The sequence below is a fragment of the Anopheles coustani genome, chromosome 2 (assembly GCF_943734705.1).
Source record: "Anopheles coustani chromosome 2, idAnoCousDA_361_x.2, whole genome shotgun sequence".
NCBI classification, from domain to species: Eukaryota; Metazoa; Arthropoda; class Insecta; order Diptera; family Culicidae; genus Anopheles; species Anopheles coustani.
The window spans coordinates 42,998,207-43,025,081 of NC_071289.1; the positions used below are offsets into that span (position 1 = coordinate 42,998,207).

At 39.1% G+C, this 26,875-nt stretch overlaps 2 protein-coding genes across 2 annotated transcripts in view; both read left to right on the top strand.

The window, feature by feature from the left end:
* Positions 1-26,875, top strand: part of LOC131263042 (CD63 antigen-like) — a 49,295-nt gene that overhangs the window by 21,302 nt on the left and 1,118 nt on the right. Inside the window, exons 4-7 of the mRNA XM_058265173.1 lie at positions 8,178-8,215; positions 20,913-21,010; positions 26,590-26,662; positions 26,742-26,857. Coding sequence (XP_058121156.1) covers positions 20,948-21,010; positions 26,590-26,662; positions 26,742-26,857 — 252 coding nt within the window. The 5' untranslated portion in view covers positions 8,178-8,215; positions 20,913-20,947. The remainder of the gene's footprint in view (positions 1-8,177; positions 8,216-20,912; positions 21,011-26,589; positions 26,663-26,741; positions 26,858-26,875) is intronic.
* Positions 6,725-7,444, top strand: LOC131263043 (dynein axonemal light chain 1-like). The gene is made up of 3 exons (XM_058265174.1): positions 6,725-6,879; positions 6,938-7,049; positions 7,145-7,444. The coding sequence occupies exons 1-3, from the start codon at positions 6,725-6,727 to the stop codon at positions 7,442-7,444; spliced, it is 567 nt and encodes a 188-aa protein (XP_058121157.1).

The window sequence follows — 26,875 nt, forward strand, 5'->3', positions numbered from 1 at the left end:
GAGCCCAAGTTTGGTGCCAATCGACTCAATAAACTGCGTTATACAATTGCAGGTGTGGCATAATAATTAAAGAGGGTTTGACCTAAACAACGCTAATGTTTATTTTAGTTGTAGAGGAGGAGCGAAGAGGAAATTGGGGTTATATTGATCATTAAGAGTGTGACCTGAAACAGCCATTTGATTGAATACTACGCAACCTATACTCATTTTTTTTTAATTTGTAATACTACGAAACCTATACTCATATTATGTTTCTACTATTTTTGAGGAAGAGAGTAGTACGGGTAGCCCCCTTTCTTCCTTTCCCTGGATGGATGAAATTTTAACCCGTGCTATATCCCTATGTAAGTAGTATTTTTACTACAGTGAAAATCCGTTTCATAATCATGAGTTAGATTTAGTGTTCGGGAGGGGTAGGGAAGTAGGAGGAAATCAGTAAAGGAAGTACAAAAATCTCATATTTGGAAAATTTGCTACCTTCCAGCCCAGTTTGGTGCAAATCAGTTCGAGCCCCTTAAAATCGTGATTTGCTCAGTTGCACGTTTTATCTGAATCACTTCTGAATTTATGCTCTTAGCTCGCTTCAGTACAATTATGAAATAACAATTTTGTTCGTTTCTTCCATCTCGCGTATGGTGTCTGCAGCAAGAAGGATATGATAATTCATATCAAACTGACACAATAGCAACTTCTACCGTGATGAATGGTGACGAATATAAATATAAAAATAGCCTGATGAAAGCACAGTTTGCACTTCCACAAGTTGAGCAAAATCTGTGCCATGGCGGAGTGTTGAAAAATAAATATCTGAGTTCCAGCGGAATCTCCCCAACACGATGCTAGCTGGCTGACGCTCTATGCATTTCCGGCTCAGATATATTTTGTCATGATGCAGCCGGTGGTGTTGGTGGCCTTAAGCCGAACGATAAGAAGCGTTGACTAAGCACATCTCCACTCGCCTCGTTGTTGACCGTCAGAGCTTTATCTCTTCAAATGGCAAATAAGGCGCATTCAGTTTTACCTTTTCTTTTGCCTACTAGCGAGTGCGCTTGTGTTTGGTGCAGCAAATTAATACTTCTCGGTTTGTGTGCAAATTGTGTCAGAGTTCGTATAATGACATGTATATTTAATCTCATTTGTACTGAGACAAACCGTTTTGTAGATCGAAAACCTTGCAGTACTTACAGAAAATGTTCGTGCTTCACGAAGCGCTTCCTTTTAAAGTTAGATTTTTCTTAAAATTCTATATTGAAGACAGATAAAAAATATTGAAACGTTTGCGTAAAAACAAGCCCACTTGAAAACTGTGAACTGCGTACTAGAATCTGCAAATAGTATAAATGTGAATTTTCTGAAACAATGTCTAGTATCTTCCAAGGGAAGGTGAACGATTTTGTTTTCCCTCAAAACATCCCGATCGCGAAACAGTTGCGTTACAATGATTGACCTTCTATTATTTGCAATCGTTTGCATATTTTCTTTCATTCTCTGAACCAATCCGCGGAGGAGACTGTGGGAAGCTTTCCAGAATGCAAGAAATTCAACGCCGTCAGTGACGCGAAACGATACGCATCATTTCCCATCGTTCATGGAGATGGAAAACTGGATTCGCAGAAGACAGTGGATAACAAAGGTATCAAATGGCATCAAACCGGTTGTGCGGATGTAGAAGTATTGGATTCTTGAAGCCTGATTTGCAAAGCGGTTGCTGAACGCTATAAGACTGTGGGTTTTACATGATCATTTTTCCTTAACGCAAAATATTGTCGATTCAGCTACATTTTGAACGATTTTCTTTTTCCCGGAGGCAATAAAGACGTTCTATTTCGATTTTAATAATTTCCTTGGTAAAGAGGACATAAAATAAGCAAATGGTTTTCGGGATCGTTTACGATGAATACGGAAAAAAATTAGACATCATTTTTCTTTCCTTTATTTCCTTATTTCTATAAATTCCATTTTAAACAATTTCCGTACAATCAAATATACCAGTTATCAGACACCTTGAATCCATGATTTTGTATTGGTAAATGATGGAATTCTTGTTCGCAGCTCAATGAATGACATTAAGTACACAAAGACAAGTGGAAGAGTACAGCATTGGCCTGGATCTCGTTTTTGCCTTGCGAGAGCTTTTGAAACGCTTATGCTATCTGGTTTTTCCTGTTCTTGGCTATGCTTTTTAGAAGACTAGCATGCTCGATGTTCGTTGGTCATCGTACGAACAGTCTAATTTGCAAACACATTATAGTGAACATCAACGGTATTAGTCATAAATGAATTATTTAACTCTTGATTGGTATAAACCATACCCATGTGATTAATGCGTTGTAAAAATCATTACGACCATCTCGTAAATCTATGCTTGTATGCTACTGACAGCAACAAGCCTCACTTGACAAACGTACCACTTATGTTATGTCGAAAATTTGTGTGTCCGTCCGTTCAAACAAATCCGACAGTATTCTTGGAAAACTTTATTTTCGAATGTGCACATTCGGGTGTGTCTTTTTCAACTCCCAAGGGGGAAACCTTTTACTCCTGGCAAGTTTATCCGCAATACGTTCAATAGCTGGCGTTTGCGTGTAGTTGAAGTATCTTCTCGAGGGGTAACCAGGGCAGCAGATGGATTGCTGTCAAGTTTCCTTAATACTTCTACAGCTACAAATTTATGCCAACCAGACGCTAAGAGAGTGTTGTATCTATGACACCATTAAGCATGAAACATAAACCTCACGTTTCGGTCGAATGTGCTCGACATTTCCTGGACATGGTTTAACACATTGAACATGCGCTGCAATACAACTATCCCTAACACAAGTACTACCTTATTTTCTAACCTGCTCTGACTTCAGCAGTGAGAAAGAGTTAGTAGAGAGGACACCAAACTGGTAAAATGAATGGTCGAAGTATCTTTTTTTCTCTATCGTAAATCGTGGATAAATTTGAATCCCAAGGGACCCGACCAAATCCGCAAAATCTTTCAATTTGTTCAACAAATTTAACCATGAAGCGAACAACGGTAAACATTTCTCGCACAATAAAGAACAAACAGCGAAAAAGAGAATTCTGGACAGAAACTGTTTCGCTATAAATGAAAATTTTACTTTTGCATAAAATAGAAACATGGAAACAATATCCAAACTAGTTTGAAATAAAAAATCCCAAACCCGATTGTCCCAAAATTAACTGCAAGCACAAAGATCCACGTAGAAACCGGGGTTCACCTTCAGTCTTCAAAATTTTCAATTGCAATTATAGTGCCACCGAGAGGACAATGCTGGAAAAGTCCGCTAGCAACTAACCGGAAGTGACCGTCATGTGGATTGGTCAGAAGAATCATGCATATACTGCCAGGATGTAACAAACCCTGGGGAGTGAATAACCGGAACGGGAAATTATCCTGGTTCTTCTTCTTTGTGACATAACATTATCCGACTAATGAGCATCATTCTGATTGAATTAAGTATCTCTCTGGGATGGAAAAATCTTCCGGAGCTCTCACAAAGTCAGGATATTTGCCGCCTTTTGTTCCGTTTGCCTTTTGTTTTACGAACGACAAAACGGACAAATGATTATGGTGATGATGATGTTGGGCCATATACCGCACGGGTAGGTTATACAGGAAAGAAAAATACATCATGTTAACATAGATTCATTAAGTGGTTGTATCGTTTAGTACGCAGGTTATCCTAAGGCCAATTGGCTGAAATTTGTATTTAGCGAACAACGAAAAAAAAACGTATTTTTTTTTTTATATTGGTGTTCAGTAAACGCGTCATGCAAAAAGTTTTCCTATCACTCTTTTCATTAATCATATGATTTGGGAAGTAAATTTTTATTCATTAAACGACCTATGGCGGGTCTTAAGGGTTCAAGGATTGGGATTTATTTGTCCAGCACTAATTAATTTTCTTCTCCTTTCAATCGCTCGTACCATCAAATCCTCCCAGTGTTCGGAGATTTTCTGCAAGCTAGCTTTACACATTCATGTTTTCGTATTGCTTTCGTGCACCATAGAAAATCTTTCGGCATTGGAAGACGAATGAATTGATACACGATGTCCATCAATTTTATCTTCTCACCCCAGACCAATCGCTGGAAGATAGAAAAATACTACACTTCTGCTACTTGCTTTCGACATGAACCAACTGAACTGAAGACGTTACAAGCGAATCAAACCGCGTTACAAGCGAATCATCAACTGAAGACGTTACAAGCGAATCAAACCGCGGTTATGGGGGAGGTGAAGGTCTACCGCAGGAAATGCGTCGTTTGGTATCTCGAGATTTTCACCTGTTAACGGAAAAATGGGATGGAAGACAACATTAAAGGATCTGTCGGTATTGGAGACAAATCTCATACACCATGGAACGAGTGTAGCATAGGACGTACGATAAGGAAGCATACTGCTTCCTATCGGAAGTGCAAAACATTAGTAAACATTATCGTACCGAGGTATTCTGGTGGTTGTGGAAATCTATAGGTTAAAAAATTTTATTGGCCGGAAAAAAGCCCAACCTGATAAAAACGTGTCCAAATTGTGTGTTAGGAGGTTTCTTTGTCTGCAAAATTATACCGCTCCTTCAACTTTTCACGAGGGGGGATAACATAAAATTTACATTTTGCTGTCAACTCCAAAATGTCTGCAGTGATGCTTGCTATTACTTTTGCTGTTGTATGTTTTGCAGACCGTTTTTGCGCATCTCCCAAAACCCGGTTGATCTGAGTCATGGTCGAGATTTGTAGATCGACAAACTGTAAATTTATTACAAAAGCTTAACCTCATTGATTTTTAGGTACATGACCCGCACAGCAGTCGCTTGACGAGGATTCATTTCAACTGATAGCTGATGCCCCATCGGAGGTTGAAGGGCAACGAGAACAATTATTCTGACCATTGAATTTTGGACTGTTTTCAAATAAGATCCCATCGAGAAACAACAGCTTGGGTCGACAAGGTACAAGCATACTTTTAGTAACGCTTTACCATAAATCTTCATCGACACCATATGGTGCAGTATATTAAATTTATACCTTTACGCTGGACTTCGCTTTCGGAGTACAATTCTAAAAATAAAAGCTGATAGGAAATAAATTGCCTATTGTGTGATAGGAAACAACGATTGATTGGATTGATATATATTTAGAAAAGAAAACATATCGTAAAGCAGAAACATGCATATTTATGCATTTAGATACAGGAATCGAGACCAGTCTTCACAAAAATCGTTTAGACCCCTGAGGATTGCAAATTTAACGCTTTTCTAGTTCAGTGCATCCCGTTGTTATTCGCACTTAACAAGCTCAAGATGGAATCCTTTTAAGGAAGGAAGCACATTGACAAACGCATGACCATCAATATTTTGCCAACATCATAAATCTGCCACTTTTTGGCGGCAATCTATGGTTTTGATTCATTATGCACGGAAAACTGAAACAATATTTGAAAACCCCGTTGCACTACCATTGTATCGAAAACACAGTTGAAAATGTATGAAAGAATTACAAAACAATACGCACTTTGTACATAACGTCTGCTTTTTAATAGAGTGACATCAGTAAAAAAGTGTATGTGTATGTAACATGCTCCCTTTAACAGTGTTAAGAAACAATGACTAACAATGTTTAATTGTTGGAAGTTTCTAAATAATTTTACAAAAAATTAGTACAATTGGACAGTAAGCATTTAAAGTAGAATTAAAAAAATTGTATAAAATACAGGCAAGACATGGAAAATAACTTAATATAAAGTGAACAACATTTAACTGCAACGTGTTATTCTTTTTTCCACCATCGTGGTATTATCATGGAAAGATGAAGCATAAGTATGTGGCCACAGCTTGTCAGTGGTGCGATTATTCACTCAGGTGTTTTTTCCACAAAACGCAGCGGAAAGCATTGGCAACCGTTCTGCTAGCAGGTGTATGCCACATTATCTGATTCCAAATGGTTCCATTTCTCGGTACGAGCGAAGAAAAATTTGATCGTATTTTTCAGAAATTTGTGTCCTTATCCCGTTAGGAATACAACTGTATCTTTGCTGAGTTGCGAAGAAAATATTTCGTCCTGAAAAACCTAAGGGCGTCCAATGATATTTTTAAATGTTCTTTTTCCAAGAACACCTTCTGTCTGGTTTTACAACATAAAGCAATTGATATCCTTTATTACAGTGTAGTCAGTACGAAAGAAGCAGACGTAGCAACAAACGGAGTTTTAAGATTTTGCTAGGAAAATAAATTTCCTCACGGAGAGGAAAACAATCCATGCAATAAAATCGGTCATGCTTCTAGAGCTTATGGGTTTCTCCACATTTTCACGAAAACAACTCCATATGGTCGTCGAGATGAAATAGAAATTGCTGCTTTCAGCAGCATATCTCTGCATTTGACACGTACCAATTCACCACCAGCATCGTCCAAATTGTACGAAACAGCCCAAAGTGGGTTCTGTTTTCGTTGGTCGCGATGTCCGGATGTGAAAGATGGCCATCTGTGCGGGTGGACAGAAATGAACTCGTGCAACAGTTCGTGGCTCCGACCGAGTGCGTGCGTCAGTGCAACCGGGAGACAATTAATTAATTGCTTTTCACGTCCCACACGCTATCATGCTAAAACTTTGGCAGAGTAGGCGGTAAGGTATATCCGACGATCCAAGCAGGCGACGACGGAGTTAGTAAGCGGTTTAATTTGGCGTCAGCTGGAAAAGATAGAACCAGTGAAAGATGGCACGCTCGACAACCATTAAGGACGCACTGAAGCGCTGGCAGGAGGATCACGATGGGCAGAATCCAATCGAAGCGGAGGATATTCAGTTACAGTTCCGATGGCCTCCGATCGAGCGAATGGACGGCACGCTCGGTACTCTAGTTAACTGCCAGTAAGTTTCTTCTAATTTCAAATACAATTTCCTTAAATGGCCATCTTCCATATCGCAGAAAGTTAAGTTTGTCCTCGAACATGATCGAAAAAATAACTGGTCTGAATGGAATGAAAAATTTACGAATTCTCGCCCTTGGAAGGAATTACATCAAATCGTTTAACGGGCTTGTAAGTGTTGCTCTATGGTTTGTTCCAACATTACCGAGCTCTAGATTGGTCAAAATTCATACTTTTAAATTCTGTTCAAACTTTATTCAAACAAGGAAGCGGTCGGAGACACTCTGGAAGAACTCTGGATCAGCTACAATCAGATCGACAAGCTGAAGGGTGTGGAAAGCCTACGCAAACTAAAGGTGCTCTACATGGCGAACAACGCCGTGCGCGACTGGACCGAGCTGGCGAGGCTACAGGCTATCTCGGGGACGCTGGAGGATCTGGTGTTCGCCGGTAACCCGCTCGTGGAAAACCTCGACGAAGCGGTGTATTTCCGGGAGGTTACCAAACGGTTGCCTACGCTTAAGAAGCTCGATGGCATCCCCATGCTGACAGACGATGACGAATAACACGATGTGGGCGTGTTTCGTCTCCTTTGGGATAAACTTGAAGGTCGGGCAACGAAGTTTGCAAGTAAACCCCAGACATGAAATTATACTGCTTCCGAAAAAGGCAAACACGAGCAAGGTTTTTTGAAGTCTGGAATGCGAGTCTCAGCTTCTAGTGGGAATTGGAATCTTAACTTAGTTCACTGCAAATGCAAGCGTTTGAAATTGATTGTAAACAACTTTCGAGCGTGCAAACTGCAGTTTTATGCCGGTATTTCAAGAGTAACACTTTGTGTCGCTTAACTTTTCCGCTTTTAGCACTTTCAACGCACGAGAAGTTTTCAATTAGGGTTTTCTCTGGTCATTTTCTTTAGACTAAAACAATGATGCCAACTACTTTCAGATAGCGTATGTGTGTGCGCGATCCTCGCTTGGAAGTTGATATCAGCTGAAACCCTGGAGTATGCAGGAAATAGTATTTACAAAGCTCTGCGAAAAGTACAGACTTACTTCACAGGCAAGTCTTCACGAGCTCCGACGACCTACGCTGCTAGGATAGGAGGTGATAAAAGTAAAATGTTTCTGTTTATCTATCACGTTACTAACATTCTTGCCAAGTTGCCGATTATTTTTAAAATAAATAGTTCACAAAAACTATTTGGAATTCTACATTCTAGTAACTTAATCTAAACTCTTTTAGTGAAGTTCGTTATTTTCATTTTTCATTGAAGTGTTTATTCTCTTTTCTTTACAGAATTTTCGATTTAAAATAAATCGCTACCTTTGATCGTGGTAAGTCAAACAAAAGCTTAAACGTGGGTAAAATTTTCACAAAAAGATACAGGATATTTTCTGTTCTTCAATTTGTGAAATACGTCCGATTAATTTTCACCATTTACATATTCCTACTTAACATCAAGCTGAAGCTTTTGTTCACATGGATTACTTTTAATAAATTAAATTCACGTCCTACGAGCGCAAGTTCCTTCCAGACGCTTCGCGCTTGGTGTAAACTGATATGTTTAAAATTAGACGGCATAAACAACAAATTTTCGTCAAGATGAAAGCGTTACTCGCTGTCGTATCCGGCCCGTTAGGACTAAGACACTAAATTGTCTTCATTAGTGTTGGCTGTTCGAGGAGTTTATCTACTCCTATTTTCTTATTCGGTTCCTTTCATTTGTTTTGTGTCTCTTATTCACGTACACATCGAAAAAGAAAACGCGATCATTCTGAGAAAGTGGACGTACTTGATGTAACGGGATATCTTCTGTGGAACACACTTTTCGTTTGAAAGAAACACACTTAATCGGATTTTCTTCTTATAGCTTCAGTAAAATAAAATGCATTTAATGGACCGGTGCCGGAAATGAAACTACCTCTTTGTGCGGGCTTCGAGTTTGTGATTAGGAATTTTTCCCGTTGGGAACCACCGCGGTGCACATGAAACATTTTTCTTTTCCTATTTCCAGCTGTTCGCCATCCTGGCCGAGCTGTGGCGAAGGCATTTAATCATCGTTTGTAAATGAAAAAAAAACTTCTAATTGTTATGGTGCAGCGGCATTGTTATGTTTCGCTTTTCATTTCACTTGCCAAGAGTGGTGTGTTTGGCTAGAGTACACTTCCCTTGATGTATTGTGCTCGCGAAGGAACGGATAAAGGATAAAAATGATGTTTATCCACCGTTTCAATTCACTGCTTGTGAAAGATTCATTTCTTCTTTTTCTTGTTTCTTTGTTTCGTGAAATAAGAATCACGATCCATTGCAGTAAGCAGAAAGTAGTTGCATTTACTAGAGAGAAAACAAATATTTTTTGTTGCTTTAATGAACCTTCGCAAAGCTCTCTTTGCTATTTCTCTTCGGCCTTGACGTGATATATGAGTGCATAAATGTACCTGGTCGAAAGCAATGCATTTAAGTTTTGCTTGAATTAAAAGAAGCACCTGCAGTCATGTTTCAACTCTAGTTTGGTAGAGAAACATCACCAAGACAAAATTCGAGTGTTTTAAAACTTCCAACACAAATTTACTAATATAAAATTTCAATTTTTGTTATATCTCTTGATACAATCCATTTTTCTTCTTTCTTTAATAATTTTATTGCTTGAGTAAGAAAATCTTGAGAGTAACTATGCGATTGTTGTTACCCACAGTTCTAAATCCATGAGGTTGCCACTTGCTATCGACACCGATCGCAACTAATCCGGCTGAACACTCACACTCCTCAGTGATTTTCTACTGGAGTTTTATTTTAGACTCATAATTTCCGTCCAACGACAGCCAAAACTTACCACTCGTCCGGCAAGTGATACATAATAAACGTTTTCCAACCTACGCTAAAATCTTCCTTCCCTCATATAACGGCACGTCCATTTTCAACCGTAGTGGAATCGCCTTTCTCTGATCTCGTCTGCAAAGTTTCCACCTCTTGGTTGTCGGCCAAAGGGAGAGGAACAGGTCAACTTCGACAGAACATATTTTCCGTTTTCACTACTCTTGAATGCTTTGCAAAGATCGCATTTAGAAGTTTAGTAAAGTGACGATTATTCTTTCGTCGAGAGGAAAAAAGAAACCGAATCCGTTTCTTCTTCATGCAAGAATATTTCTTCTCTTTAATGCTTCTTTTCAATTGCTAGAAATAAACCGGTGTATATTTTTGATGTTCTGCTGCGGAACATTTCCATCAAGTTGAGTTTCTACAAGTCGCCGACACTTGTACAAAAACCTAATTGGACCTGATCCACCATTTCACTGTACAGTTGCGTTTTCTCTATGCAGCAGTATTTTTCAGGTACTAAAACTGGATTTAATCAATTGATTGCTCCATTACCATATTTAAATAGGTTTGCATAGCCATGTTTGACTTTGGAGAGCAGATTCCTTTTCTTTAGTGCTGATAAGTGCTGATTTTGATTTATATGAGCAAATTCTTTTAAAAAGCAAATATTTCCCATTAGCTTGTGTTTCAAAGTCTTAAGGAAAACCTCGTACGATAATGTTTTGCATATTTTTCAAGGCAAAATCTTCAAACATCCAAGGTTGTATGCTTTATGTGTTTCAAGGTTAATATGGTATCATCTCCTGCTTGCTTCGGTTTTTTAATGATGCTACTTCTACTTGAAAACTACATTCTCTGCAATACTGCACGGTTCCTGCCATTCAACAGGCATCGAAAAGATGCTTCATTCAACAGCATACTACTCGAACGCAAACGGACCAGAGCGGTTCCATCCTAAATTGCACTGCAAAATACAGATCCTGATTTATAACCAACGGATCGAATATTTTCCGTTGCATTACACACACCCTTTGTTGCATTCCCGAGCACTCAACGATCCTTAGATTGCGAGTAAACTGTCTTTGTGTACAGGAGGAAAGAACTAACATTGCAGACTGTAATCCTCGGTGGTATAATCCTTGAGAAAACCCCTTGTCTCGAGATGAAGCCCATTATTTTCTGATACATTTTTCCATCCATTCCTTTCCGTGATTGGTACACCTTCGGGGGATGGAAGGAACATAAACCAAGCGTTTCAACAATGATATTTCTCTTCGGGACGGTAACGGAACTATCTTTGAGTCGGCACGTAGAAACGGTCTCTTTGTTATATTTTCCCTCATCAAGCTGACTTCCATTATTGTTGTTTAATGTCGTCTACTGTTCTTTTTAGTTTTAATGTGCGTTCAGTTTACATATTTGTTTATTTGTTTATTTGTTTATTTGTTTGTTTGTACTTGTCCGCCACATTGGGCTACACAAGTCGGTATAAAGAACGTGAACACAAAATATACAATAGATTAAATTTTGACGGGAAAACTTACAAAATTATAACAAACTAAAACGAAGAGCCTCGCTAATACTATGTGACGACACATTAAAATCGATTAGAGCGTAATGCTGGTTGAAGCTGCGGGCCATGGCAGACATTGGCTCATTGGCTGCATAATCACTGCTGTATCTCTCAGTTTGTAGTGAATAGTTTGATCTGGAGCTTAATCTAGGTACATGGAAACGTAACTTGGACAGGAGTTGAGGTGCATCGTACATATTAAAACATAGAAACATCATTCAGATATTATATCGCTGTATTTAAATCTATCATACAGAACCGTAACATATTAGTAGATAAGTAACAACAGTCATGAGTGGGTTAATTACTGCCATCTTTTTTATCCTTATCGAGAATCGTTAGCGCATAAGCTTCATAAATCCCACTCAATAAATCTATAAAAAAAAACAATTCTGGGGCATTAGATGCTTTTATAGTTACTAAATGAAATTTTACAATGAATTGGATTAGGGTAAACTTGATCTCCCAACCCTGTGTTATATTTCAATAATTTCAGCTGTATCATATTTCTCTTTGCTATTGTTTTAGCATCCACCGTATTTTACTCGAAGGCTTAACATGGCTTAAAATTGAACAGAGCTCTTCTACCATTGTTGACGACCATTCGTTGCCACTTGGCAGAAAACCGCCGCGTTGCGACAAACAACAACACCGAGGAACTCTTACAATGCTTTGTACGATCGACATACATTTTGTCGGCTTCGGTAGCTCAACCAAGTAAATGGTCTGGTACAGGTATTTTGTATTGACTACACGGTTTCAGACACCTCCTGCATGTCGCTTTATGTGGTGTTATATAAAAATAACCAATTTATGGATGTGGTAATCGCGTGGTTAGGCTAAAACATGGAATACGAGTTCAATTGTAAATTGTGAAGTAAATCCGCAAAGTCCTCAACTTTCTGCAGATATCAGTTTGTCGAAGAACTACTTTACATTTAATTAACACTTTTCACTAGATTTTTGTTTTCGACGCAAACGTGTGGTATCAATTCGCATGTTATCCATGCATGTATTAACGCATGCAAAGGAAAAGTGAGGAAGCCACAGTTGCAAAAAACAATTTGATTAGTTTCTTTATTTGTCCTTTTTAGAATGGTTGTATTCAGTAGGATTATCTTGAACAAGCCTCTAGAGCAGAGGTCGGTAAAGTAAAGAAAATTTGAGTGAAAAACATACGAATAACACATCTCAATTCTTGTCGAATTTGTTTATGATGTTACGCATGTTTTATTTCAAGTCCAATCAAAGATATTAACTGTACAACAAACAAAAAAAAAAGTTAAGTTGTTTTAAGATTCTATGACATTGAGCTTCAATTTGGTTGAAAAAGTTAAATGATAAAATTTCAAATATTTTATCTTGTATAACAAATTCAAACAAAGAAACGGCCATCGTGAAACCTGGCCAAAAATTGGTCGTCATGTTTCTTTCCGTTTTGTATATTTTTTTCATTTAAACGGAGTAGAGATTGCTAGCTTCCTTTTTATTTCCAATCAACGTTCAATAGGCATAAGAAAATCGAAAACCAATCCAATCGTATCCAACCGTCCTCAATCAAGTTAGGCTATCCATAAGGTAAATTATTCTTGTTGTTTTTTGTTGGAAAAGAAAATCGCCTCGAGGAATTATCTTAAAGAATCCATGCACCCGAAGTAGTTTGTGGCTCAGGTAGTAATGAATATTAATAACCGGTATTTTGTGCTTAGAGAAAGTAAGCCACAGACGAGATTGGAAATGAATGAAAAACGACTCCAATTCTGAGTTTAAAGGTACGGAATAATGTTGTAACATGTTGGGATTTTAATCATGAGAAGAATCTAGTTTCACTTGAAAGTATTTTTGCAGGACTTTTGATTTTACGAAGAGCGTAATCCTTGGATAGCTATTTGAGTTCCATAATTACATTTGAGTTTACAACGATATGTTTGTTTCCTAACTGTTGCGTCCTGCAACAGTTTTCGGTTCGAGTTTCTTTCTTTTCTCTTTCTAATCTCGTGAAAACACTTCGTACGATATTTTATTTCTGAATTTGATGAACTCGAATGCGAGTGTTAGAAAATTTACTCGTGTCCCTACTGAAGTCCCTTTTGTCTTCCTTCGGCCGCGTCCGTCAGCTGGTCGTCTCTTTCCTCCCCAAAATGGATCCTACGAACCAGCCAGCGGACGCGGCATCTCGCCACTACTCTCAAGCCCTCTCCCGACGGCTCCAACCGGTTAATTTTGAACTGCCTGATCGAACCGTTGTTTTCACTACCATTTTGTAGAAAATCGAATTCTAGACAACAACTGTCAGTATTTGACATTTTTTCTGTATATTGATAGCTATCGCTCGATGTAGCGGTTATCTAAACATTTTGATGACTGCAGCGAAGCACGTGAAGGAAAATCAATTGTTAAACATGGCAACTATGCTGACACGCTCGCCTCGTCGACTTGTCGTCTGCTTCGTATCGATAAGATGTGATCTTTTGATATAGTCCTCTGTTTCGTGCAGGTTTTTTCTTGACTTTTTCAGCAAACGGAGCGCATCATAAGTGCGTTCTATCAAAATGTTGATGATGCTGTGAGGCAAAGGGTGGGAAGGGAGTATCTCGTGCGACATGTTCATTATTATCGAACACCCCATCAGGAAGTCGGTGTGAACACAACAGTAGGGATGCCTTTTCTTCTATGATTGTGACCTAGAATGTTCCTTTCTTTTGTCCCACACACACGTCAAAGAAAAGAGTGTATCCCATACAAAAGCGTGGATGGATGGCTGCTCCACCATGGCCTCAGGAAGGACGGTTTGCAAGAAATAAAATCAACAGATATTCGCACAAATTGTGCTCCTCCTATTCTTGAGGAAAGGAAAAAGGGGAGGATAGAAAATGTTTCAAAATAAATAATTTATTTTTCTCCACCACGATGACGGTGAAACTTTTCCCGCCTGAAGGGAAAAAAACGATCATACAAACCCCAACCACCATTTGGCAGTTTATATTTCACATTCCCGTGCTCGTTCTCGTGATTTTGTGACTGGTTTTTCGGTTGACGTAAAAAAGGGGAAGGCTCTGTTGGGCGTTTTGTCTGGAAGTCGTACGGCGATCCTTTTTTTCGTGCGCATTTCCTTTTCCAGTGTCGATGTCGCATATTTGGGTAATTTTAGCTGATATGCCAATATTTGAACAGAAATCACGTCAGACGGATGGCGCACACTCGGTCGGTTGGGGGTGGGATGCAACGTTGGACACATTGAACTTTGATATGCGCCATTCGGTTGATGATCTTGACGAATTTACGACGATGGTTCGATCAATGGCGTTGGATGTTGCGCTCACTGGAGGACACTCAGCTGACAGCATTATAGTCACCCGTTGATAGCTCCGACAAGACTCCAACTCTTTGCGTGGGTGCGGGATTGCGATTTTGGTTCTGTATGAGTTATGTTTCGAATATTTTATTTTTCCGTGAAATTGAGATTCATGATACACATTGAGGCTATGACAGGAGGACGATAAATCGATGTAAGCAAACAATTGCAATCAAACAAATGGTATGAACGAGGGATGCGTGATAAAACAGCATAATTATTGCTTGTGTTTGTGTTCCTCTTCTTCATCAAATAATTTTAACTGTTTAATTTTCTTAGTTTAAACGCAACACACTACTAACAGCCATGAAACAGTATTTTTCCGATATTCCATTCCGACTGAAAAATCACTACAAAGTGTAAATATAACTGAGTGCCAATAATTAAATCATCACACCAACAACCTGCATTCGCGCGGCATTATTGAGCTTCCACAAATTTTGATATCCTCTTCCCCGGAATTCACGCGCTAAACATGCGAAAATATAAATGCATTTCAAAGGGGTGATTGGATTCGTTTGTAATTTGCGCCTGCCATTTCGAATATGTGCCATTTGGTAGGGAGGATTTTTCTTTCGTTTTACTATTTTATTACGTATTAGAGGGTGGAGTGATACGTCGAGAGAAAACCCGCGTATTCCGAGCACATGTCGTGGGTTTGTTCCTTGAACAATTTGAATTTTGATTGCTGCGAATCGAAGCAAATGCTTATTTGATTCATTTTAATATCGTTACGTGGTGGTTGAAATGTAAAATTGTGTAATGCAACAGGTTATTTACAACTTTTGATGTTAATTGAATTGCTTGCTGGTTGTTTTGTTCTTTCTTACGATGAATAGTGCACATATTTTATTTGGTCATCGAGTATCGTAAAAGTTTCAATTTAATTTTCTGTATTCTGCCCCATTCCTCCTCAATGTTCGCTTGTTTCATACAATTTTACTTGCATCCTTGTTATCACGCTTAAGGCTGTATCCCCGAGTAAATGCTCTTCCGGTACCTCGCGGGAAATTCAATTCATGAACGGAAAACGGAAAATAAATCGTCAAAAATCGATACGAGTCATGTTTGGTAACAACCCAACGTTCCATGGATGAGACGATTCATGTTTCGTATGTAGATTTTGGACGGCCGGCAGGGACATGTGGTGCATTTTTCTCGACATCGAGATTGTATTTCAAGCATACACTGCCATTTGTTTGTGTGTGCTCGTTATCAACGCAGCAGTGTTGCTTCCCCGAGCAACCATTATGTTGTTGCACATAAACCGTTTGGCCCTTGGCTGAGGCTCGTTCCTGAAGGGAACTTCTGTTGACTCCTCCTGCCACCGGAAAAAAACGGTAAAAATGGAAAGTAAATAGGAACCCCCGCCTAACGATCAAAGCACTCACAGACCTATCGAGGTACACGTTCCGGACGATGGCAGAAAATCCCTCCGGAAATGGGATGGGAATCAACCTGTGCGTCAGACTATTCGGTTGTATTGAGCGTGCACTCACACATATGTCAATCCGAACATTACGCCCCGCTAGACACCGGAAGTGGTAACACATTGCGTGTCCAGGGGGATTTGAATTAGAAAACCGTTTCCAATCGACCGGATTTGGATCGGTTGGACCGAACCGAAAAGGGGATGCAAGCAGCGTAAGTGGCCGATACTTAACCAATACCTCCTACTGGTGCGTATCGTTCTGGTTCCTCGGTTTCATCGAACCACGGCAATTGCAGTTCGATCGAAGGTTAATGGAATATTCATAAGGTAACACTCGTGGTGAATTATTCACTGGAAACACCGGGTTGCCCCTTTTTTTACTGCCGTTCAGGATGGATGAAATATCCTACAAAGAGTAGGCGGTTGACGTTTTTCCATAATACGTTCGCCATTATGTTTTGATTGAGGTATTTTTTTGTTAAGTACGAATGTCCTAACATTTTTCATTATTTCAAATAAAATTGAAAGTAGTACCATATATGCATCTTCAAATTGCTTGGTTGCTTATATCGACATCTTAGTCATTTTATTATATTATATGAATGTCATGTTTAATTTCTTAAATATATCTGTAAACGAGTTTTGGAAAAAATAGTGACGTTCAATCGGGGATAGTCGATGCCGTAGGATCGAGCGGTGAAAGCTCACCGCCAGACATCGCTGGTACTCCTGAGGAGTAAAAACTGGATCAGCGACAAGAGAAGAGAAAACAGAAGCAGGATTAAGTTATTCAATTTTTCAGTGTAGGACCGTATGACGGTAAAGAGTTTGGTGAAGCAAACTAGAAGGTAAATAGATTAATTTTTTAGCAACGGAGCAGTTGCTTGAAAAGTTTATTGTGCTTCTTAAGTTACGATACTCTACAGTCTTCGTATTATACATTGGGTGCTGCATTTTAATCTAACCAGATCGTAACAATGCAACGGTTGTTTTTCACGATTCACATTTCAATACAAAAATATATCCACGAGTTGCAATACGTTTTGCATGTAGTCTATATTGTGCAACATACTTTCCACGATATTAACTACAACGTTCGAACACAATCATTATAAAATTGTCGAAAGCAAATAAAAAGGCTTCCCGCAATTAAAATGGCTGACTGCAATAAATTGATGTAGTAAATGCAAAACCAGAGGTAGTGATTTCGAACCTCGAGTGTGGTACCCCCCAGTACCTTGGCGCTCAGCCCGTTCCATTAATCTGCTTCGTTATATGTTTCATACAAACGTTTGTAACACCGTCTTTTGGTCTCAGTAACTATCTTCGGAGAGAGGCAAAAAAATGCAAAATACAAAGTCTTTCGAAGAGCAAAAATACGATGTCCGGAGTTAAAAATCAAACTAGTTTTTATTTCATCCAATAAAGCTTTATATTGTATTCCTCACATATGTTTGGTATGTTTCCGCTTTGATTTCATTTTCATTTCAGAGGAAAATGCCAGTGTATCCTGTTTTTTAACAGTGTTTTCCTATTTTAATAATCTTTCGGAAAAATCAAAATGGATTAATTCATGAACATGGTAACGCACGAACCGACCGTACATTGAACTTTTTTTTACCTATAGTCGGACTGTAAATATGTAATACTAAATATGTAACACTGATTAGAAATATGCCACAGATAACACCTATTTTAATTTCAATTTTCGTTTATTAATTTGTCTGGCCTTATGGCCTACATAAATCTTAAGACTAGACTTAGCAATTAAACGCGAACATAGCGTAAAATATTATAGACCGAATCCGCAGTCAAATTAAAGTCCAAGGAGTGCGTCAAGTTATACGCGGAAGCCATCCGGAGCAAAGGGTCACGAGCACAAAAACCATTACGGCGAAAAGGAACGCTTAACAAAGATCTGGATCTGAGGGATCGACTTGGTGCGTAGAAATCAATTTCTGCCAGAAGAAACGGAGCATCAATTTGGTCAGTTAGCAATTTTTGTAGAAAAACAACCTCGGAAATCGTCCTCCGGCGTTCCAGCGTGTATTTTAGTAGAAAAAGTAGTCTATTTTACAAAAAAGCGTTTAATGAGTTATGTATAATTTACATAAAATCTTGCTACTGCCAATTGAAGACGAATGAAAAAAAAATTTCTTATTGCATTCCATGCTCGAGTTACAGGATGCTACCTGTACCACACATACAGAGCATACTACCCGTGGCTACATTAAGCACACTGCATATTTTGGCAGTATATACCTGATTGGTAATTAAGCATAAGACATATCCGCTTACCCACATTCATGAGCTATACCTTATAGAGTAATATAAAAGCTAGTCAAGCAACACCACTCTCAGTACATCAGTCGAATAATAAACGTCGTAAAAACGCAGAACTCAAAGAACCTGGTTGTGATTGATTTCACCCCCGAAATCCACGAACGTTAACTCTCGCAAGTACGAGTTACTTACAAAGCGGATCAAATTGAATGAAAATGAAAGGACCATGATTTCAGTCATATCAATCACGGTATGTAAGGTAAGGGAACGTTGTGCCAGTAACATGGTTATCTCAGCATCCCTTGCTGCTCGTCTATTCTTTGTTTTGTTCTAGTTTACTGACTGACTGACGGTTTAAGGCCTTTTATTCATTACAACAGGTTATTTGGATCAACTTCTGCAGGATGTTTGGAACAATCTTCCGGTAATATTTGTTTTGGACACTTCAACATTTTTCCTCTTCATCTGTAATGCACCCCCTTGTCAGCAGCAGAGAATTCTGCTTTCATGGCTTCCATTCCATCTTCCACTCCTTAGCGCCCCTTGTTGGTCGATATTGACTATTTGTTCTTTCTGTTACTCTGGCAGAGAGTGTCATCCCTCGTGGGACTACGAATCCCATGTCACACCAACAACCGTTCGTACCGAAACTTTAGTGTGTTCGTGGTCCGAAGAAGGACGGTTATGAATTTATTCCACTCACAGGATCTCGTAATACTACCCACTTTCTCTATTGATTCACCAACCTTACTGTAAGAGAACGCAAGCACAAGGACCCGAATGTTTATTGGGGTGCTTTCGAACTGGGTCTATGGACCGTTTTTTTGGCGTCGGCCTTTTTCTCTCTACTATGCTACAGCTGCACACTAAGTTAAACCCGCAGTCCCAGTAGATTTGGCTTTTCGGGCCTGGTTCACTCAAACATTACGTCTCCCGCATCATTTTTCTGGCATTTTCAATAACTTCACCTTGGCGGCTGCAGATTAAATTCTTCTCGTTGAGCTTGTTTGTTTATCCTGTGGGACTTTCTACCGGACCATCTCGTCTACCGTATCGTTTCCACTGTCACCTTCGTCGATAGCCTGGAAAATAGCCGAGACAACACCAAATTCCAAGCAACGAAAAAAAGATCCAACACGCTGCGGGTGTTTCTAAGGATTCAAGACAAAGTTTCTTGCGTTACAAACAAAGTCTTCAATGTACCCGTGCATGCATGCCAAAGTGGTCAAATTCTTTTTTCGTTTGGGAGATTTGCGTATTTGTTATGCTGTGTATTTCTACTTTGACGGAAGGGTTCAACTTCGAGGCCGAAAGAACTTGCTTAGTTATTTGGACCGGTGGATCAGCCATCGAAAAAGCTGGTTTCAAATTCTTAGGCTGTGGCAAGCTTAAATAGAAATTGAACATTTTGCCCACGGAAAGCCTACATTTGTTGATTCATCATTTAACGTAAACGATTTTACCCGAGGCAGCTGCTTTCTTATTTTTACTGGAAGGAGGCCCTATTTTCTATGAATGTAATTATTTTTTAAATCAACAATTTTCGTCAAACGAATTTGATGGTAGAACAAAACACCAATGCGGTGCGCTTTTTACTTCACCATTTTGATTAATTATTTGGCTTAAACGTTAAAATTCCACATTAATACGATCGTAAAACACTGAAAGTTGTGAAACTGATTGCAACAACGTTTCAAACTAGAAAAAGATTAAATTTTATGTAAATTTTAAAGATATCGGCAAAAGACAGGGTGGTGCTAGCTTTCGTTTTTTTTTTTTTGCTAAACTTTAACTCGTAACACACTTCAATCCTCGATCTGCCTATTGACTGTCTATATTAAACCTAGAAGAAGGGTCCACGCCGACTCCAAAACCGAGCGGCTTATCATTGGCTGAAATTTCAGCTCCCGGATTTAAATTGGATCAAGGGTCAAACGAAAAGGGATGGATTAATTCAATTAACGCAAACTGGTGCAGCTTATATAAGTGTCGTCGCCCTTTGGCTTTTACGAATTCCTCTTAAGTCCTGTGCGGTCTAGCTCTGGTCTGCAGTCTAGGGAAAAGTAGCAGTTTCAAAAGATTACCAATGACGAATGCAACCCGCTTGGGAAGTATTAGAGTTGTAGTTTGGCATTGCTGTCAGAAAGGTTTCAACTACCTCCAGATTAACGGACCGAAAAAAAATACATAAATAAAATTTCTTACTGGCTGTACAGGGAGAGATTAAAAACACGTAACCACTGACGGCCATAGTTCAAATTTTCAATGAACCATATTCAAAACTTTCTCAATTTCTCTTTTGTATCGTGTCACATTCATTCTCTTATTGTGAGAAGGAAATAATGATAGTCGTTTCTTCGCCCTCCTAGAAGAAAGCTGGAACCGTTTGAAATCGTTTTAAAGAGAACTGTATAAGTTCGAACGGTTGATCTAGTTTGTGAACTGATGATACGAACCGATTTTTTCAACAAAAACAGAAAAAAAGCTTTTAAGCAACAACACACAATTTATTCGTATACATTGACAGTAATGTTTTCATAATACATTTCAAATTTATTTTCTTTCCAGTTATATCAGCGACAGCTATCTCCATAGCACTGAAAATGCCTTCGTTAGGAATATCGTGCGTACGTTATTTGGTGTTTTTCTTCAATTTCCTGTTTGCGGTAAGTCCTTTGCCTCGAACTGTTCATAGTCAAAACACAAGTGATCGGCGGTCGTGAGAGCATGATGATGATGCTGGTGATGAAGTAGCTAGTATCTGTAGCAAAAGGGAAATTTCTAGAAGTATCCTCCAGGCATCTGCGATATCCGCCAAAGCTGGGAAGAAGATAGCTTCCTGCAGGTAGTAGTACATTGTGGCAGAGGAAAGTTTCGGAACAAGCTTAGTTGTGCATGCCTCTGCTGTTTCTCAATGTCACTGGTTACACCTGAACCACGGGTCCGAAGTCATAGAAACAGTTGCCACGGGATGTATCAACTTCATCGGAATCAATTACGGTATTGGACGGAAAATGAGAAGTGCAACGAGGTTGGAAAATGAGAAGTACTACGAGCCAACCGGACTTGTGTGCAGCATTGCAACTGAAATGCTCCACCAAAGTTTCCCTTTTAAAGGGAGTAGCTTAGCGGTTGATGTTATCATTTTGGCGATGGTAAAATACTACCCCTGGTGAAGGTAGATTGATTTGGTTGGAATGTGTTTGTAAGGTGCATTCATTAGGGGCTTATGTTATTGAAGATGTATGAATTTTCGCAAATAGTATATTTGCAACAAGATGTTGCTTCATTTAATATTATTAATAGATTAAACTCTCATAGTACCAAAATTCCAATCATATTATGGGATACCGTTTTCTTCCCTTCAAAAACTTTTAGGCGTGTATTTAATTGAGGAAAGAACTAACGGCAAGGTACAAACATTGGCTCGCTTTAAATAAAACATTCCTAGTCTTCTCGCCCCAATTCTTAATCGGCGATAATCCGATCTAACTTTATGCAGTCTTATTGCTAGAAGTTCATTGTCGCTTGAAATGTTACGCAAAGTTGTGAACGTATCGTAGACGATGTTCTGTAATTGAAAATCCCATTGAGAAGCTAACAGTGACTAACACCAAAAATTTAAAAAAATAGAAACAATTCTTCCAACACTTTGGAGAAAGGATCCCCGTTGAAAAAGAAGAAAAACCCCGTAGTGAAGGAAAAAGGGGAATTATAAATTGGAAAGTATCCGCTTATAGGGCATCGGTGGCCAAGGTTCTGTTGACTTTTGAAGTATCAAAAAGGGAAAGACCCCTTAGTAATGGTCGGTGCTTAGTGGAAATGAGCTAGAAAGGCGAAGCATTAACACGCAAAGTGAACCTTAGGGGGTGCTTGAAAGCGATTGCGTCCAGGGTTTGGAAATCGGACTCCGGGGATGGGCAGACACAGTTTCACTCGCGTCGGCATTTTTATTTTCGTTCACATTTTGACCAAATGGTGCAAATGAATTAGATCGGTGACTCATTTCCAGTTTTATAGTAAACTTATGCGTTGGTGAATGAAAACTTAAAGCTTATTAATAAGGAATCGGTCTTACCTACAAAAAATCTTAGTAAGTTGTGGGGTGTGAATTATTGTTTAATGTATCTCTAAATTATGCATATTTATCGATTCACTCAACCACCAAAAACATAAACCGATCTGTGATGTCATGCAACTCGAGATGCAAATCCTAAAATGTCTATTAATGTTAATTTCATATAGCACTATTAAAACCATGAATCATGCCACGGCACGTGCCGAGCCCGAACTCCGACGAAACAGTCATCTTCAAACCATATGCTTTCGGAGTCCCAGTTCAGGGGCAGTCACACTTATACTTCTCCCTACACCTCCTTACGCAGACCCACAAACTAAATGAGTTTTTGATAAATGGCAGCGACAAATTTGCATTACGAAAACAACTGAAATAAATTTCCAACCAAATGGAAGCTGATGTTCCACAGAGAGCAATGTTTAGTGTTTGTTGCTGTCGGAAAATTATGCACGCACGTATGGGTGTAGCACCTACCTACCCCCCTTGAGAAATATTATGCCGCTGAATGTCACAACGATAACAGGGTAAAGCTTAAATTAATTAAAATGGTAATTCGCGTGGACCAAAAGCTTGATCTGACATTAAACTCAATGTCAGAGTGAGATGTACGATTATGACACCATTTTAAGTAAATATGTTCAACACGAATTTTGGGACGATATTCCGCAGAGAGATGTAAAGCAAAGGAAAATAATTTTCGTATATCTTTTTTTTCTTTGTTGGAGCAAGTAGCTTGATGGTACGTGTTGAATGTGTGAATAATGTGCTTTATTTTTGGTTAGAAAACTTATCTTTTCGCTCATCAAATTTGTCGGCATTGTCAAACCGTGGATTGTTATTCTGGCATCTTCAGAATACTGGTCACTCTCTGTGTACATCGAGTTCCCTAGTACGCATTTGCATCCTAATGTGTTTATGTCCACCCAGAGAACGCATCTCCAGTGCATCGTCAGTGAATGACACCGAGGTAGATAGAATTACTCAAATCAGTCAACCCATCATGACACAACGTGTGTTGAACGCTCTAGGTCGCGTGCACACAATCTCGGGGACAAAGAACTCATCAACTGGACGCCACTGGATGGCCGACAGCTATGGTATACGAACGATTCCCCCCCGGAGAAGAAGGGCAAAACGCAAATAGGCATATCACAAGAGGGAATATGTTCGTGAATAATGTTAAATTGCTTAATGGAATAGAAACACATTTAAATAAGGTAAAGCGCAAAATATTTTTGGTCCGTGTGGGTAGTTAAACCGAGTTTTAACACTCCTTTACAAATGTAGTTAGCAACTATATCTCATTCATATTTTTCCAAAAAGATCCACGCGGTCATTCTATAACTTTCCTATTCCTTTTTTGCATTTTTTATAATTCTGCTTGTTACCACATGATCAAAAAAATATGATAATGCAAACGCTTATCATAACTTTCTCTCGATAGAATGAGATCACAAACTTTCCTCTGATCGGTTGCTTGTACATCATTTTTACATTATTTCGCAACATCGCATTCCGTGGCACAATCATATCACGTCGGTGCAAGTCTATCAGTTTTGTGTGTCAAAAAATACATGCACCTTCAATCCATTGAAATGTCTAAATGAAATGAAAAGCCAATTTGATACCTTGCTGACGTTATCTGCGCCGCCATCGTGTTCAACTTGTTGCAAGTGCGTTGATTAGCGGCAACACTACAAAGAAAATACAAACTCTTTGCAATGACGTAGTGTTCCTTATCTTGTTTTATGATGCATCGCATGTTGACAGGAAATGGTGGCTTCTTCATTTTTGATGCGCTTCTTAGGAAGCGAATTCTTATCTGTAGACATACTGACGATGTAACTGAACGTGTACAATAAAAATAGCAAAACCTGTACCATTTTTGCCTTCCACTCGGTGCAACAAGTATTTTCTGATGGAAATAATCGTCAATTTCTTTTGCTTTAAATAAACTATTTAATAATGTATTTTTTATGAAAACTTCCATCCATTACATCCATTATGGCTCGTCTCTGTACAGGTCCCCCTTCCGTTTATCCCGAAGGCCATCACAGCGCAATCACCCGAAGCAGCGTCCCGGATTCTTCGGCTGACAGCTGATCATTTTCTCATTATGAAATATTGATTAATTGTGGCTAGTAAATTACTTTTTCCACCACCAGACGAATCTCGTGTCAACGTTCGGGTTTTCTCTGTGTTCGTCTTATGGAGTGAACCAGTCGTCTGTTAAAGGTGCAACTGAGAGGAACGAGTGCTTTTCGTTAGAGTGTAGAGCCGGTAACAGCTGTGTGTTTTCGCGTGCACCTTGTGCAATATTGATCTTCAATTCTCTCATATAACGTTCGTGACAACGACGCTGGCACGGTGTAAAGCGCATTTTGCCACCTGAGATTTTTGTCTTGGGGCCCATCTTGTCGCGAACGGTGTCTCTATTCGCTTGGCACATTGCAAGCTTCACTTCCAGCGATTTACTTTGCCACCTCTTGCAGTCAACTTAATCCCGCCGGAGAATTTGTTCCGACAAGCACCAGGCGTCTCCATTGCGCTCGTTCCCGAACGTCGAAGAAGACTTACAAAGGAAAATGTTCTGAAGAAGATAAAATCTGTGGGGCATGAAGAGAAGGCTTTTGGGAGGCGCGTTGTACAGTGCAGTGCCTAATGCGGCGTGCACAATGTGACAGTTTTGCATCACATTACAGCCGAGAGGGTTCCAGGTCATAAAACACCTGCTTGAACCGGGAGCCCTGCGATAGTTAAACACACATAGGTAGAAGATTATGTGGAGTATTACATAAGTATTATATGTTGAGTAGGTACGAACTGTGCATGAAAATACTATTTTAATTTCTTCATCGAACATATTCAGAATTATTTCGAGCATTCTCATAACTTATTATATCGCTTGTATTATTCGAAAAAAGGAAAGCTTTGTAATATTTAAAGAGCTTATTTCATTTTCGATATTATTTCTTGTATTTCACGATGTAAAATTTAGAAGAGCCTTTCGAAATTATCGCTTCGGTTTTACTATGATGGTTTAGATCAGGGGTCTCCAAAACGCCGGCGGGCCTGGATCTCGAAGATCCGGGTTTTTTTTCAATTTTATGTGAACTAAATGACGTTGTAACTGCGATGAAAGTGGTGATAAGAGAGTGGATTGAATGTGCTACTAGCAGGGATGATGTTAAATACAAATATCTTCTTTCATATCAAAGACATTTTACATGTTCATACTTACTATACCAGCGCTTCGGTGTTACCCATATCCGGTCTTAAAATTTAAATATCTCCGCAACTTATACATTGTGCACATAATAATATTTTTTAAACTATCCTACTTGAAGTAGAAAACAAAATACTTCACTATACAGAATACCTCACAGTCTCCATGTACTCCTTATTCTATTTCGATAAAACCATAATACGTCGCAGCACGTTCTCAATCAAAGAACGAGATATAAAAGGTGTGGAAATGAAAATTTATGTTTTCCTTTCGAGACCTGAATAGAAGCAGAGCGTACCGACGAAGTGTGACAGATGTTTATTTATCGTCCACGGAGCTGAGTTTTGTACTTCCCGAGGCTATGTGGGAGGCCTGTGGAATTTCAATTTTCCAGGTTTGTTTTGCCAATGGCAAAAGTTGGTAATTATGATTTAGTGCAAGGCACTCGTTGTGCTTATACTTGAAGCGAATGTCTCCCAAAATGATCATGAAAACGGCATTGAATTTCTAATTGAAATGCGTTGTATAGTATTCAAAACTTTATGATGTAGATGTTCTGGATGTCTGTACCGTTTAAATTTTTGAATCTAAATATTGACCTGTTAAATGAGTTAACTCCCTAATTCGGGCCATTTACTCATGGTCAATCATGCAATGCGCTTCTCGTTAAAGGTAAATTGTTTACTCTACTCTCTGTCCCATTCTTCTCCCTTATAAAAAGAAAACGAGTACAAATTCATTTGCGCTGAGCGAGTCCATCAATTCCTGCATCGATTTGCAATTAATTTCACGTGGGACGCCCGTTCGCCATGTTTGCATTGACCGTCCCCGATCGTTTGTGGTGGTCCATCACGATGATTGATTTTTCTTTTTATCTTTCGTCCTAAGTATCTAATCCACTCCTTTTTCGTCAATCGTTTCCTTTTGTTTCGCTTTTCCAGATCACCGGCCTAGTCGTGATTGTTACGGGAGCCATCATTCAATCAAACTACTATCATTACTCGAACTTTGTCGGTAAATATTGAACCAACAAGACGACGTCTATATTTTTCGAACATTTTCTTTATTAATGCTTTTTTGACTCTATTTTCAGGTGATAACTTCTGGACTGCCCCGATAGTGCTGATCGTGATCGGTTCCATCATCTTCGTGGTGGCATGTTTCGGATGTTGCGGTGCGGCAAAGGAAAGCCCATGCATGATCATCACGGTATATGCATTCGGTGTA